The sequence below is a fragment of the Cyclopterus lumpus genome, chromosome 3 (genome assembly GCF_009769545.1).
Source record: "Cyclopterus lumpus isolate fCycLum1 chromosome 3, fCycLum1.pri, whole genome shotgun sequence".
Classification (NCBI taxonomy): Eukaryota; Metazoa; Chordata; class Actinopteri; order Perciformes; family Cyclopteridae; genus Cyclopterus; species Cyclopterus lumpus.
The window spans coordinates 5,598,696-5,613,061 of NC_046968.1; the positions used below are offsets into that span (position 1 = coordinate 5,598,696).

Sequence of the window (14,366 nt, forward strand, 5' to 3'; positions counted from 1 at the left end):
AACGACTGTGTTTTTAAAAATGTTTTCTTACCATTTGCAGGATTTTGTTTGAATCTGCTTTGTTATTAAATAATATTATAAAGATAACATTGCTTCCTTCTTTGCTCCAACAGTTCTTCCAACTGTATTCAGATACTTGTAAGAACAGGCCAATGCCAATTAAATGATCCCTTCTGTCCTGTTAATTAAGTGACTGGAGACACAAGACACTGTTATACTTTTTTTTAAAATGTGTATGTAAATACTTTTATAGTGTGTTCTTTTATAGTGTGTGCTGTACTAGTACAGTACACTATACACACTCACGGTACCAGTATTTTACTGGACTATTTTACATTAGATGCTACTTTATACAGGCTAATCCTGCACATTTTTTATTGTTTTACTCAGCTGGACTAGTTACTGATTAGATTACACAGATAAAGATTAATCTTCCTGCCAGGGAAAGCTACCTATCTCCATAAACTATGGGACGTTCAATGTTTGCGATGAACGAAACGGTTATTACACCCGCGACGTCACCTTGGCACGTGCCGCCCCCTCGTGGCCGTCCACGCAAACGACACCAACATGTCCGCCTCATCGTGAACTCGGAAACAAAACCTTCCGGGCTCGAGAAGCCCCGCTGATCGTTTCCTGTAGGTCGCATTTTTACTACAGTTCGTGGAGAAATGGCGGACATGGATGAATTGTTCGGCAGTGATGGGGACAGCGACAACGACCAGCGAGGTAACCGACGTCTCTCCCCCGTTGAACGTCTTCGTTGTGGAGGAAGTTATTAGCGGTATCCAGCTAGCGTTGGTTGTAAACAGTGGAACCTGAACGTTACATGAATACGTCTCGTTAGTACTGCATTGCTAATTGTATAAAAGCTAGCTTCGTTATAAACCGGGATAAACGCAGTTTTCGTGTTTTCTTTCCTTAACGAGCTAGCAGCGTGTTAATGAGTTAACGGTGGTCGTTAGCGGAGCTCTCCGGTGTTAACGGTGGTCGTTAGCGGAGCTCTCCGGTGTTAACGGTGGTCGTTAGCGGAGCTCTCCGGTGTTAACGGTGATTCAGACGCTACATGTGTGTAACGTTATAATACATTAGGTTGGGCCACATCGAAATGATGCTTTCTCACTGTGTAGTTAATTTATGTAATGTTTTTTTAAATTTAAAGTTGCAATACAACAGCTCAGCATTAAAGTGGGTCGGATAAGTATTAATTTAACTGTGTGTTTACTATGGAGGTTGCACTTTGCAGTGGAGTTGTCATATATTAATACGTTAAATACAACCTGAACCACCTCCACCGATCATGTAAACCCTGCTTCGTGTCCGCCCACATAACTTTATGTGATATGTTATTGTTGCATTACAGGAGTGAAGTGGACCTGTATCCTCATGATCCATCCATGTAGAGTGTGTCATGCACTGTTTTTAAGAATAATCATTGATATAGATATTGATGTGCCACCTATCAACCTGCTGTAAACGCGTCAGAAGAAAAACTGTCTGCTTTGTTGTTTTAGAGTCTGGTTCTGGATCCGGTTCAGACTCTGAGCCGGAGAGACCCCGATCTGCAAGCAACGCCTCGGGAAGCGGCAGCGACAGTGAGAGGGAACGGAATGATGATGATGAAGAGGAAGGCCAGGAGGCAGGAAAACCCAGTATCAATAAGGTGATTTGACTATGATTACATCTGTGTATTCCATTAAATGAATGCGTTGTAGATGTTTTCTTATGGCCTTTGGGACAATATTTTAGCTTTTTTTATTTTTTCAGCCGCAACCCCGGCGGTGTGAAATGGACATGGGAACAAAACACAAATCACTCCAAATTGTGTTAATATCCAAAAGTCAATATTAATTGAAAAAAGTGAGATGAAATCATTTCCAAAATGTACTAACACAATGGTGTTTAGCCTTTCTAAAACTACATTTTGACTGGGGTAAAAATAGAAATGCAACACACACTCGTATCAACAGGGTCTAGCATCAATCCAGCGGTATAAATAACATTCATATAACCACAATCCAGCTAAATGTTGAGCCGTGTGTTAGTGTGTCGGAGTCGTACCTTAGAGCAGACTGGATGCATTGCGTTACTTTGCCATCATTACTTTTACGTATACTATGAGTGATTTATAAGTTATGGAAGTAAGTCTTCTCACAGCTTTGAATGATAATTGTATATACATGCAATTTTTTCTATTTTCACTAAATCTGTTTCACACTGCCGGAGTTGAAGCTGACGGAATAAGACTTAAATCGTCACACAGGCCATAATAAGGAGATGAATAAAGTGTCTTCTTTTTCTTAATTCTATTCCATCAGAGCAACGTTCACAGTGATTTTAAGCCAGCTGTCTTCCTGCAACAGTGTTGCTTTCATCTTGGATAATATGTTTAACGTTTTTGTATTTTTGTCTTAAATTACAATTTTGTTTGTAAAATATGCCGTACTCACTGTGGGTTTGTGTATATCGCGTTCATTCATTCAGTTTATTTTGTATAGCCCAATATCACAAATTACAAATTTGCCTCAGAGGGCTTTACAATCTGTACACATACGACATCCCTGTCCCAGGACCTCACATCGGATCAGGAAAGCGTCAGATTTAACAAACGCTACCAACCACAGATCAAAGTAAATGGCCGACGTGATCATGATCATTGTAAATTAGCATAAGCAACGCTACAATAATACCATATCCTGCCTCATCTGACCTATATATCGAAGTCCTGCTTTTGTAGACTCATATTGGAAAGTCTATAGTTTTTACCAGCGTCGGCAGCCATAAAAAGCCAAGGTATGGGGAAAACAATAAGGAGTGCAGTTAATGCCGTGGCACCCGAGGGTCGTACCGAACTAAAGAAAAAATGGTTCCATATGAAAAATCACCACAGCAGGGTGAGCTATGACCGCAATGGGAGAGGGTCAAATAATTGAAGTCGTTTTGCAGTTTGAGATGTTCCTTTTGATGTTGTACTGTTCTACAATAGCATCCATAGCCAATTTAAAGGGATGGTGATTGGTCTACGTGTATACAGATAATTATATCAGCCTATAATTCAGTCAAACAGTTCAATGTCACCATAACTATGAGGTGTAATTTATATCGGTGTTAAAACTCAAAGTAAAGAAATAGAGAAAATTCTAAATACGCGAAAACCGGTTGAAGGTCGCAGGTTCTCCTAAATAACTCGCGCATACGACTGAAGCATGGAAGCGTTGGTTTGGAGTGGCTCTTGCACGAGGCCCGTTGGTCTTGCGCCTCTCTCACAAACTTGCTCTCTTTTCCTGCTCCCTGATAGGAGCTGTTTGGAGACGACAGTGAGGACGAGCAACACAGTCAACGCAGCGGCAGCAACAACGACAACCAGTCCGAGAGGTCGGGGAACCAGTCGGACGCCAGCATGCACTCGGACCAGGCGGACAACGATCACTCCGACGCGGAGCAGCACAGCGGCTCAGAGCGCGGCCATCGGCATGAGGACGACGACGAAGAGGACGGGGGCCAGCGGTCGGATGCAGGCAGCCCGGCCGGCAGCGGGGTGTCTGGAGGAAGGAGCCCCCGCTCCGACAGTCGCAGTGTCCGTTCGGACAGAAGGTCCGCCATCACACTCTGGAGGCCCCTCAACGCCAACAAATACACGGCCATTTCTTAGACATAAAACACATGTTATAACTTTCTAATGGGGCACTTTCCTTTGTTGACCAGATTTTAATTTATTTCTATTTGTTTGTTCCAATGCGTTGGTTTGAATCCAGCATGCACAGTGCTCCTGGGACTCCGCAGTCGGGGCCGGGCACCCCTCAATCCGACGCAGAAGCGTCTGGCAGGGAGAACCAGTCCGACAATGAGAAGTGGGAGGGAGGTGCTAAGAGCGACCAGTCGGAGGATGAGGAGGAGGAGAAACGCCGTTACTCTGATGAAGAAAGGGAGAACTCTGACGACGAAGGGTCGAGGAACAGAAAGCCAGGTACTCCGAGGGTCTGGGGTCAAAGGTAGAGGGAATGTTGGCCGTGAACTGGATCAGGAGCCGGCCGGCCGTGATAATCCTGACACATTGGATTTTGTGCGAGAGGATTAGGGCCATATGTGAACATTTTACCCTGAGTGCCGAGGTTAATCTCAGCACTCTGATATTAATAGGAGATTCGTTTTTTGATGCTTTTTCAGTAAAAAGTCTTCATGTCGCCTGTAACCTCAATTTATGCCACACTGTCATGTGGACATTACAGTGCTTCATCACCTTGTTGTGATTGTACCTTTTAGAGTCTGCAAAGGGCAGTGATAGTGAAGACGACTTCCTCAGACAGAAAACCAAAGCGAAAGCTGCATACGATTCCGATTCAGACAGCGACGTCGGAACAAAGAAAGGTAAAAACTAGCCTCACCCCGTTGGTTCACAGTAGTATCTACAATTCAAATCTGAGCGTTAATGTTATTAGTTGCAGCAGACCGCTCTCATGTACTTTAAAGTAGTCCTCCTTCTGTACCGTTCACAGTAAAGAAGACGGCAGCAGACGATCTGTTCGGAGAGGCCGACGACATCTCGTCAGACAGCGATGCAGAGAAGCCTCCGACCCCGGGGCAGCCCCTGGTAGGTGTCTGTCCTCCTGCTCCCCGTCTTCCACTGACCCCCAAGCCTCTTTAATTGCGCCCAATCCTTTTATGATAAAACTTTTTTTGACATTTTTCTCAAATCTCTTTTTCTCAGAGCCTCTTGCTAAGCCTCTCTGAGCTGATCCCTATTATCATGGGTCATTGAATCATACCGTGCTTTTTGAACTGATCTCTTCCTCTCTCGTGTGTGTGTGTGTGTGTGTCTGTGTGTGTCTGTGTCCATGTCCAGGATACAGAGGACGGGATGGAGGGGGATCACCCAGATGAGGAGCCTGCAGAAGGTTCAGCCGAAACCCGTATTGAAGTAGAGATCCCAAAAGTCAGCACAGATTTGGGATCTGACCTTTATTTTGTCAAGCTGCCCAACTTCTTGTCTGTGGAGCCCAGGTCAGAACCACGGCATTGTCAATAAGCACATACTGTACTTGATGAGCTCCAAAGTCCTTTCTAAATGTAGGGGAAAGATCATTTAGATGTTCTGCAACCCTTTTACAGGCCCTTTGATCCTCAGTACTATGAGGATGAATTTGAGGATGAAGAGATGCTGGATGAAGAGGGACGGACCAGGCTCAAGCTGAAGGTGTGTAGTCCACGCCCTGTGTGTATGTGTCTGTGGACTGTTCTCAAGAGAGTGACCAGAGTTTACTATTTGTCTCCCACAGGTTGAGAATACCATTCGCTGGCGAGCCAAGAGAGACGAGGAGGGAAACGAAGCACGGGAGAGCAACGCGCGCATTGTCAAATGGTCTGACGGCAGGTGTGTACTATGTCGAGTTGTGTGTGTGTGTGGGGGGGGGGGGGGGGGGGTTACTGCACTGTGTTCGGAACATGTCGCTCTACTTTGTGTGGTTCTAAATGTCTGTTTCTTTTTTATTGCCACAGCATGTCCCTCCACCTGGGGAATGAAGTGTTTGATGTTTACAAAGCTCCTCTCCAGGGAGACCACAACCACCTGTTCATCCGACAGGGCACTGGACTGCAGGGACAGGCTGTGTTCAAAACCAAACTCACATTCAGGTAATGGTGACATGCCATTGTTGTTGCTGCAATTAAGACGCGAGTCTCACGCGGAGACGCATGTTTTTGTGCTTGCGGCAAAAGCTGGTTGCTAGGGATACTCCCCCTCTGTCCGGCTCCCTGACATCCATACGTGCACTAAATCAGCCCCATGCGGCTTCTGATTCCAAATAACAACAACAATAGCAGCCTTGTTTCATTCAGATATGTACACTATGCTGGATCACCTCGTGCAAGCTCCCCAGGTTTCTGCCAATAAGAAGTGTGTAAGCCTGCTGGATGTCTCCTCGCACCACATGGGACAAGCCGGACACTGGGCCTTCCACGCTGCCAGGCAGGACATTACCGTTGGTTCTGGTTGTGTAATATTACACAACTGTCAGAGCATGGTTGATCATAGCAGAGCTAAAGAGGGTACACATTGTTAGGACACAGCGTTTTTCTTTTCAGGAGGCAACATCGTAAATTAATAGAACAAAAGCATTCAAGCAGGATTGCTACACAGTGTCGGCTGTTTTTTTTTTAATTTTATTTTTATGTAACAGCTAGTTAATTAATAAGGCTCATAATGCCAATGTTGATCTTAATAAAAAGTATCACTGCGATATGTTCATGCTTTTCAATTGACTTCCAGTGGTCCCGGAGCAGGATCGTGAGTTAGTTGTAGGTTAAACTAAAAAAACAGTTAAGAATCATATTGCATCGTGACAAAAGAGCTGATTATTAAGGATGTTTAGTTCTTTCTTGTTCATTTAATTAGAAATGACTAAGCTGAGGCAGCATTACATGTCAGTCAAATCTATGCAGGCAGAAAATAGTGCTGAGACGACTGTGATACCCAGATATTAAATGGACAATGTCATAAACGACAGTGAGTTTGAGGATGTACACTTGTGTTTGCATTTCAGTATTTCTCAGCACAGCGTTTTGTGTGTATCATTGAGTAAACAAATATGTTGACTTGATTTCCTTCCTCATAAAACATTTAAATCAGGTCTGGCAGCATACGTTGATGTTTTTTTTTGCCAGTTTGCATTGCGACGGTAGTGCTTTTATGGTTAAATCAGCTTTTCCCTAAAAATGTTTAACAAAAAAAAAAAAAAAAAGATGGATATCAAAGAAGGGTTGAAACTTCCCTAATTTGACCCTTTTTCTTTGTGTACATCTTAAATCCGACATTGTCTTTCCTCTGTATTTCCAGGCCCCACTCCACGGACAGCGCCACCCACAGGAAGATGACGCTGTCTCTGGCCGACCGCTGCTCCAAGACGCAGAAGATCAGAATCCTTCCCATGGCGGGACGAGATCCTGAGTCGCATCGCAATGAAATGATCAAGGTAGCTCTCTCTGGGCCATTCTGCTCGTCTCACCTCATTCCTGTTTGAGAATGATTTGGTTGCCTCGAGTCATGAGGCCAGTTGTTGACAACCATCATGTACGGATACAGAAGATAAGATAATCCTTTATTCGTCCCACAGCGGGGACATTTTCAGGATTATATATGCTTGCATAATGGTGTCAGCAAACTGGAGGGGGGGGGGGGGCGGGGCGCGCTGGTTATGTATCTACTGTCAACCATAACAAGTACTGCTGATAGCATCATATATAGTTTTGCTGTGCTCAGCGCTCATGTGGCAGCATGACTGTACACGCGCGTTGGGCTGCTGCGGTTGTTTTAACCTTAAAAACTCAACTTTGGTACCGAGTGTTCTCACGTGTCCGATTTTGCCGACATGCGTTGTAACTCCGTATCAGCATCATCGGTAACTGAATGGTGCGAATTTCCACGTCATTTGCTATCGTTCTTGCCCGTTGCATTCGTACTGGCATTAATCTACAACACAAGGTTGAACAATTTGTTGTTGTTTATGTTTGTTTTCCAATGGCTTTCTTAATTACCATTGGAAATAGCCAACAAACAGCCTATACTTCAAAGTACAGCTTATGCAGCCAAAACCGGCTGGTAGAGGACTGCAAATATTGATAAACAAAACCCCGATGCCGGAAGTACACGTGTCAAAAGATTGTAGATATTGTGTTTTACATGACGAGGGAATGTATTATTGCTTTTGTGCTTCTGTAAACTGATGATACATCTGCCCGACCAGTATGACAGTCGTGCTTGTATTCCATATTTTGACACTGTTTTTTTAATATCTTTTGGGTTGCACTGAATAACATGGCAGCTGTTCAGTTGCACAAGCCTCAGACCTTTACATTTAATCCCACTCTCCATTTTCCTTCCTTTCACTGCCTTGAGCTGTCCATTTAAGATACTTTATTAATCCCAGGAGGGAATGGCTTTGTTACAGCAGCCATCTTATCAATCACAAAACAATACGCAGGACATGGGTACTCAAGGACGTAGATATGAAACAAAGTCTAGAAAAAAATCTGAAATAACAGACTTAACTCTGACAAGAAACTGAACTGAGCCGTACTTTAAATGTATTCAGAATATGTACTGGTTAATGTTTAAGTAACAAATACCTGAAACTTATATTTCAACTGTAGCTAAAAAACCTTATCATATATAATCTGTTTTTAGCTATTTGATAATTAATACAAACATTACAGCCTAAATTGATGCAGTGAGCCTTCTGAATACATAACTGACAAGGCGAAATCGCATCAGATATGCTCTAAGATTACCTGCTAGAAACCAAATGTCACACTGAAAGCCAGGCCTTCAAGTCATGCCCACTGGTGTCTCCTGGCAGAAAGAAGAGGAGCGGCTACGAGCGTCCATCCGCAGAGAGTCCCAGCAGAGGAGGATGAGGGAGAAGCAGCACCAGAGAGGCCTGAGCAGCAGTTACCTGGAGCCCGACCGCTACGATGACGAGGAGGAGGGCGAGGAAGCCATCAGCCTGGCGGCCATCAAGAGCAAATACAAGGGGGGAGGAGGCCTGAGGGGTGAGGACGGAGAGACAGTCACATTCTCTTTCTATTGTTTCTCACGAAGGTTTTACGAAGTTGTAGTGAACATCCTCCTTTTTTATCTTTGTCCCCCTCTCGACCCAATCCAGAGGAGCGAGCGAGGATCTACTCATCCGACAGTGATGAGGGCTCTGATGATGACAAGGCCCAGAGGCTGATGAAGGCCAAGAAGCTGGACAGCGATGAGGTGGGTGTAGTATCCTGTTGGACAGACAGGGGGCAGTGTGACGCAGTTCATTGATGAGCTTTTTTTTAAAAAGGACACCTCGTAACCTTGTTCATGTGAACTGGACAGGACAAGAAATGCTAGTCCTTTTAATGAGCATGCACCTAATTCTGCACCGGCGGCACTGCCAGAAAACAAAATGCAACTGTAACGAGACAAACTGAAAAGCTGAACACAATGTCTGCTGCCGTCAGCATCTGAGCATCTTCTGTTCTGTTCTGTTCTGTGCAGGAGGGCGAGGGATCAGGCAAGAGAAAGGCAGAGGACGACGAGGAAATCGCCACCAAGAAGGCCAAGAAATATGTCATCAGTGACGAGGACGAGGATGATGAGGAGGACGAGGAGGAGGAGGTGGTGGAAGAGGTGGAAGAGGTGGAAGAAGTAGAGGAAGCAGAGGAAGTAGAGGAGGAGGAAGAGGATGATGAATAATTGACTTTGTTTCTTCTTTTTTTTTTTACATTTCACTGTATTATCAGTGCTCAGCCCACATGGCATATAAACAGCCATATCTTGTTTTGTATATTTTCTTAAGACATGAGTGTGGGTGAGTGTGATTGTTTTGTTTTGTTTATGTTGTGTACAGAAAAGGTGAGAAATAAAGAAATGGTTGTCTTATGTAACAAAAGTTATATATATTTATTTTAAATATCTTTATCAGCGTTATGATTCATATGCATGACTCACGCTGTTGTAAGTCCATGAAAAAATACTGCTTAGTCCAGTTTACAAACAAAACGCAGGTTAAAGGGATAAGTGCAGTAGATTGATTTGAGAATAAATTGGGTAAATAGGGTAACAGCAACTGCCGCTTACTCACTTGGTTCATGCAGTCCATGTGGATGAGAACGTGCACCTTGGGGGAAGAACTGGAGGGGGTAGTTTGGGGGACAAATCTCAACTGGTGTTAAAACAACCAACTAAACCCACCTGACCGGAGAGGACAGAGCAGTAATACTGTGAGAGAAGATCCTCCTCCAGCCGGGGCGGGACACAGAAGGAGGAGAAGAGCCCTAGCTGGGAGTTATGGCTCTTTATAGATACAACTTGGCATTGGTGCCCACTCCATTGTCTACCTTCCACAGTCGGACAGCTGCAACTAGAAGACGCAGCTAATGATATTGGTCAGTTGTCCAACCAATCCTTTATTGGAATTGACAGTTTGGGCAATAGCTTTATAGCTTTCCAATAAGAAGTACAATACAAAATAACCATATCTTTATTTACAGGTAAATATATCGAGCACTAATTGCCTGTCTGTGACATTAAAGCCAAAAGTGAAACACAAAATCCAAAAGCTATCTTGGTTTAGCTCGTGATCTTATTGGCATTTTAGAGTCTTCTCACACACAACAGCACTGGTCGTTGCAGACTGAGTGCACGTTCCAGTTTATTCCTTTATAATTTGCGAACGTTATGTTTAAAAAGTAAATGCTGTCACTGGCTTTTTGTATTTCAGCCAAAACCTGCATCAAAAGAAAAAAGAAAAGAAACAATAGTGTAATACAAAATGTACCGTGTGACATGATTGTCAAATAATCAAAAGGAGAAATTGGAGGAATGTGTAGGTGCGTCAGTGCTCCAGTTGTTAGTATGAAGTGAGGTCGGCGAGGTATTGTGACTTGATCCCTTTTGAGCCACAGAGTAAGAGGGGAATGTAGAGAGCAACAGTCCCGGTTACTGATTCAAGTTCATCAAGCCAGAATGACGCACAGTGTGTCACTCTCACTCTCTCTCTCTCTCTCCCACGCACACACACACACACACACATGTGACTGAGCATTTAATTGGGGTCCCTGAGATAGATAACAACCCTTGTATCTGACCTCCCCCAGCCCTGTCCAATCAGAGCTAGCTGAAGCTACCCCAAATATAAAACTGGTAAAAAAAAATGTTTTAAAAAACACAAAGTGAAGTAAGAGTTACATAAAATGGCAGCATTCTCTCTCTTGACAATGACCTCTCTGTGCCGCACACACACTGCATTGCCGTGACCACAGACTACTGTTAGTACAGGGGGATCCGAGACTCCTCCAATACGGTGGTACGTGGAAGAGGCTCGTTATGGGAGAGGTTCTGTCACAGCATTGTTTAAAAAAAAAGAGCCTTTCGGTGTTTTCTGAGTGCGTGGAATCAGAGACCAGTTCCCTGAAGCTGCTTGTCTGTAATGAGGTTGCTGAGGGCGAGTTGTACCACACAGCATTAGCTTTTTGGGCCTGTGTGTGTGTGTGTGTGTGTGTGTGTGTGTGCACGTGCTTGTGCGTGTACGTTTTTGTGGCCCACCGCAGTGAGCAGTGGCTCATAGAGAGCATGCTAAGCTACATGAAGCAGCTGCTGTGAATGTTTTAAATGTTGTGCATCTTTGTTGCCTTGAAAGAGAAGGTGTCGTCAGTAGTGGTGTGCTGCGTTATCTCAGACTGCAGTGGGTTATGTAAACCCAATTCCACACAGTAAGGAGTGGGGAAGGGAGGGGACGGGAGGAGAGGAGAGGAGAGGGAGAAGGAGAGGCACTGCTACACACAGCCAGCACTGACTGACGGGGGGGGGGTGAGGCAGCGGGGAGGGCTGCAGCATTTCACCCTCTTTTTTTGTTCTCTCCTCCGCCCGCTTCATTTCTGTTCCTTCTCTCTGTGTCCCTTCTTTCTCCCAGATACCCCGTTTCCCCACCGTACAGTCTGCACCTGAACTCCGTGACACACACGCACACACACACACACACGCCGAAACACGCGCTTGGATAGACTCTGGTGTTGTTCAGGGGTGACTTGGCCACAGTGTTCTGCCTTTGAGGCCCGAGGGGAGACGAGCGGCCGGGTCAGTTTTAGGCCAGGTGCCTGTGGAAGTAAACAGTCACAGCCTCCTCTTTGTTGGCCTGCACTGAAGTTCTGGTGCATCCAGATACTACACGTGTACACCTGATCTTCAGGTAATACGATATAATATATTCTGTCCTTGACTCATTCCTTGGTTTCAATTCTGGGATTCCTCATATCTACAACATCGCTTTGTGAGTCAGTTTGATGCTGAAGACATTTATTGAATCAGAACATCAAACTTTACTAATACTCTCACACGCCACATGAAATTAGTTTATTAATGGGGTTTATTCAACAACAATAAAATCTTTTCCCATCATTTTTCTTATACCCTATCTATGTTAGATATTTTGTATTATATTTTCAATTTAATTTTTTCTCAATGGAGCAATATTTTTTTTATTCTGTGTTAAAATGCGATACAATAGAAATGGAGCACGTTTTAGTGCCCGCAGGCCCTCTTCAGAGAGAAAGTGGCATTAACTGAAAATGAATGCTGTCTGTTTGGAAAGTTATTGTACAGCTTTATTAGATGGTCAGATGAACACACTTGTAACCGTAAAAAAACGTCAAATAAAAGAGATACAGTGCAGCCATTACGTTTTTTTTCTTCCTTTGCTGAAAAGGTGGAATTACAATCTGTTTGCAATAAACATACAACATCGTGTTTTTTCTTCAGTTTCTTGTGCGTAGCTCCCATTTAATTTCAAGGACTTGTTTCTTTTTTCTGTCTGGTTACTTTCTTTTGTTCACCTGATTTATTCTAACTTTCTGTCTAACTCTGTGTACCCTGACTGTATTTCATAGCTCGGTGCCCTTTACCCCTGTCTCAGTGTGTCCCTTCCCCCTGCTGCTGCTTATATAAGAGGCTAATAAATAAAATAGAAACACAATACTCTACTCTCTCCACAGGATCTTCCAACACTCACACATGACACTGACCCTGAGGCTGCAGCGAGGGCCTTAGCAGGAACATGTTCCCGTACGCACAAGCAGGTGTGCGTTATTCACACGCAAATCCACATAAACATGGCTGCAACAATACAGTATGATGTGTTTTCTCTTATGCCTCCTCCTGACCTTAACGATTTGGGTCAGCTTGTTCTGCCGTAAGAATGGACTTAATCTGTAAACAATGGGTTACCTTCAGCGGTGAGCTGCAGATTATACTCAAGCTTTTCCAAAAACAGACAAAAACACAAAACAAGCAAGGTGACCCTCTGTGGCCCAGCTTCTCCAAAGCCACTTACCTCATTAAACAGGTTTGTCCTGCAAATGCACCAATAATAACTGCATCGTTATTGACAGCATCTACCCTTCTGATGTCCTTCTATTACAAAGCATGAATAAAAAACACCATTTTGGTAAAAGATGCTAATAACATTTTAAAAGGTTTCGTTTTTCCTCAGTGGCCCATATGGATATTTTAATTCAAGTTCAGGTTCGCTCGATCAACGGTTGAAAGTCACGAAGCAAATTGACTCAGTACTTGTTAAGATATTTGTACTTATTGTGTTACTTTCAACCTCCACTACACTTCAGTTGGAGATACTGTACCTTTTACCCCACGCCATTTATTTGACAGCTTAGTTACTTTATACTTTTCAGATTAGGTTTCCTCTTTCTTTCACATGAACTAGTGAAACGCACTGTTAAAGATTAAACTCCAAACCTTGTTGGCTTCGTCCCAGACAAGAGAAGCAGTTTCTTGATGGGGCCTGTTGTTGTTTGCACATCCTTTTAGATGGTTTCATTGAAATAACAGCTTTAAGGCCAAAGAGGTACAAAATATGAATTCTAATTTGTGTATAAGAACTTGTTCTCCTCTTTTACCTCATTAGATGTATGTTGTGACAAACTGGAGGGGCCCCGACCCCTAGGTTGGGTACCACTGGACTGAATTCAACTTTGTATAAAGTAAATCAATGTTATCAATCTAATAATGCCATATATAGTAATGGAATCAGATCTGGATACGTCCTCCATCGCTGGTTGCTCCGTGAGAAATGGTCAACACGAGTTGGTGAGTTCACACAGAGTAGACATGGAGACCCAGGGGTTATGCATGCATCTTGTGTCAACATGGAGGATATCACGGGGCATCAGGTGCGGCATGAACGGGCCCCAAATGGGTCAGTAATGTTGACGTCATATCTTCAGTGCAGATGGGCCTTATTATGACTGCGCTATTACATGAAATAGAAATGTTATAGGTGTCTTGGATATGTATCATTTTATGCACAGTTTTTCAAATATTAGTCGGACATAATAATAAAGAAAAATGTGTTTTGGGATCTCCACAATAAAGTTCTATGACAGCGAACAGCCTGCGTTATAATAGAGTCACTATCTAGAAGCCGTTAGACGGGTGTCCAAGGCAACAAAGTAGCTCTCAAAGTTTGCTCACTGGGCCATCGTCAGGTCAGCGGGGTTAAAGGGGTTAAAATGAGAAAGGGGAGGATACACACCAGCCATATGTCACGGACGCAGGGCGAATGGGGAAAAACCACGAGGTTGTGAAATGAGAAGAGAAGAGCGTTGAGGACGGGAGATAGGTGCTGAGCTGAGGTGTGGGCCGAGAGCTCGCCCAGTCCCCCCGGGCCTGTGGTATTTCAGAGCCCGGTGTGACTAACAGTACATTACACCCTCCTTCTGACCTTCAGGTGTCTACCCGACCGGACAGCACCAAGACGAGCAAACTCTTTCTCTTTTACATCTTCATTCTCTGTCGTCTACACCCCGGTCTCACCTCCCAAGCA

The 14,366-nt window shown here is 44.0% G+C and overlaps 1 protein-coding gene across 1 annotated transcript; it reads left to right on the top strand.

Moving 5' to 3' along the window:
* Positions 1 to 549: 549 nt before the first annotated feature.
* leo1 (LEO1 homolog, Paf1/RNA polymerase II complex component) lies at positions 550 to 9,418 on the top strand. Its single transcript, XM_034529446.1, has 14 exons — positions 550 to 729; positions 1,515 to 1,663; positions 3,299 to 3,594; positions 3,756 to 3,967; positions 4,264 to 4,368; positions 4,497 to 4,591; positions 4,844 to 5,001; positions 5,110 to 5,194; positions 5,277 to 5,371; positions 5,497 to 5,631; positions 6,833 to 6,968; positions 8,352 to 8,544; positions 8,658 to 8,755; positions 9,026 to 9,418. Exons 1-14 carry the CDS (start codon positions 672 to 674, stop codon positions 9,221 to 9,223), a joined length of 2,013 nt encoding a protein of 670 aa, XP_034385337.1. The 5' UTR covers positions 550 to 671; the 3' UTR covers positions 9,224 to 9,418.
* The last annotated feature ends 4,948 nt before the right edge of the window (positions 9,419 to 14,366 follow it).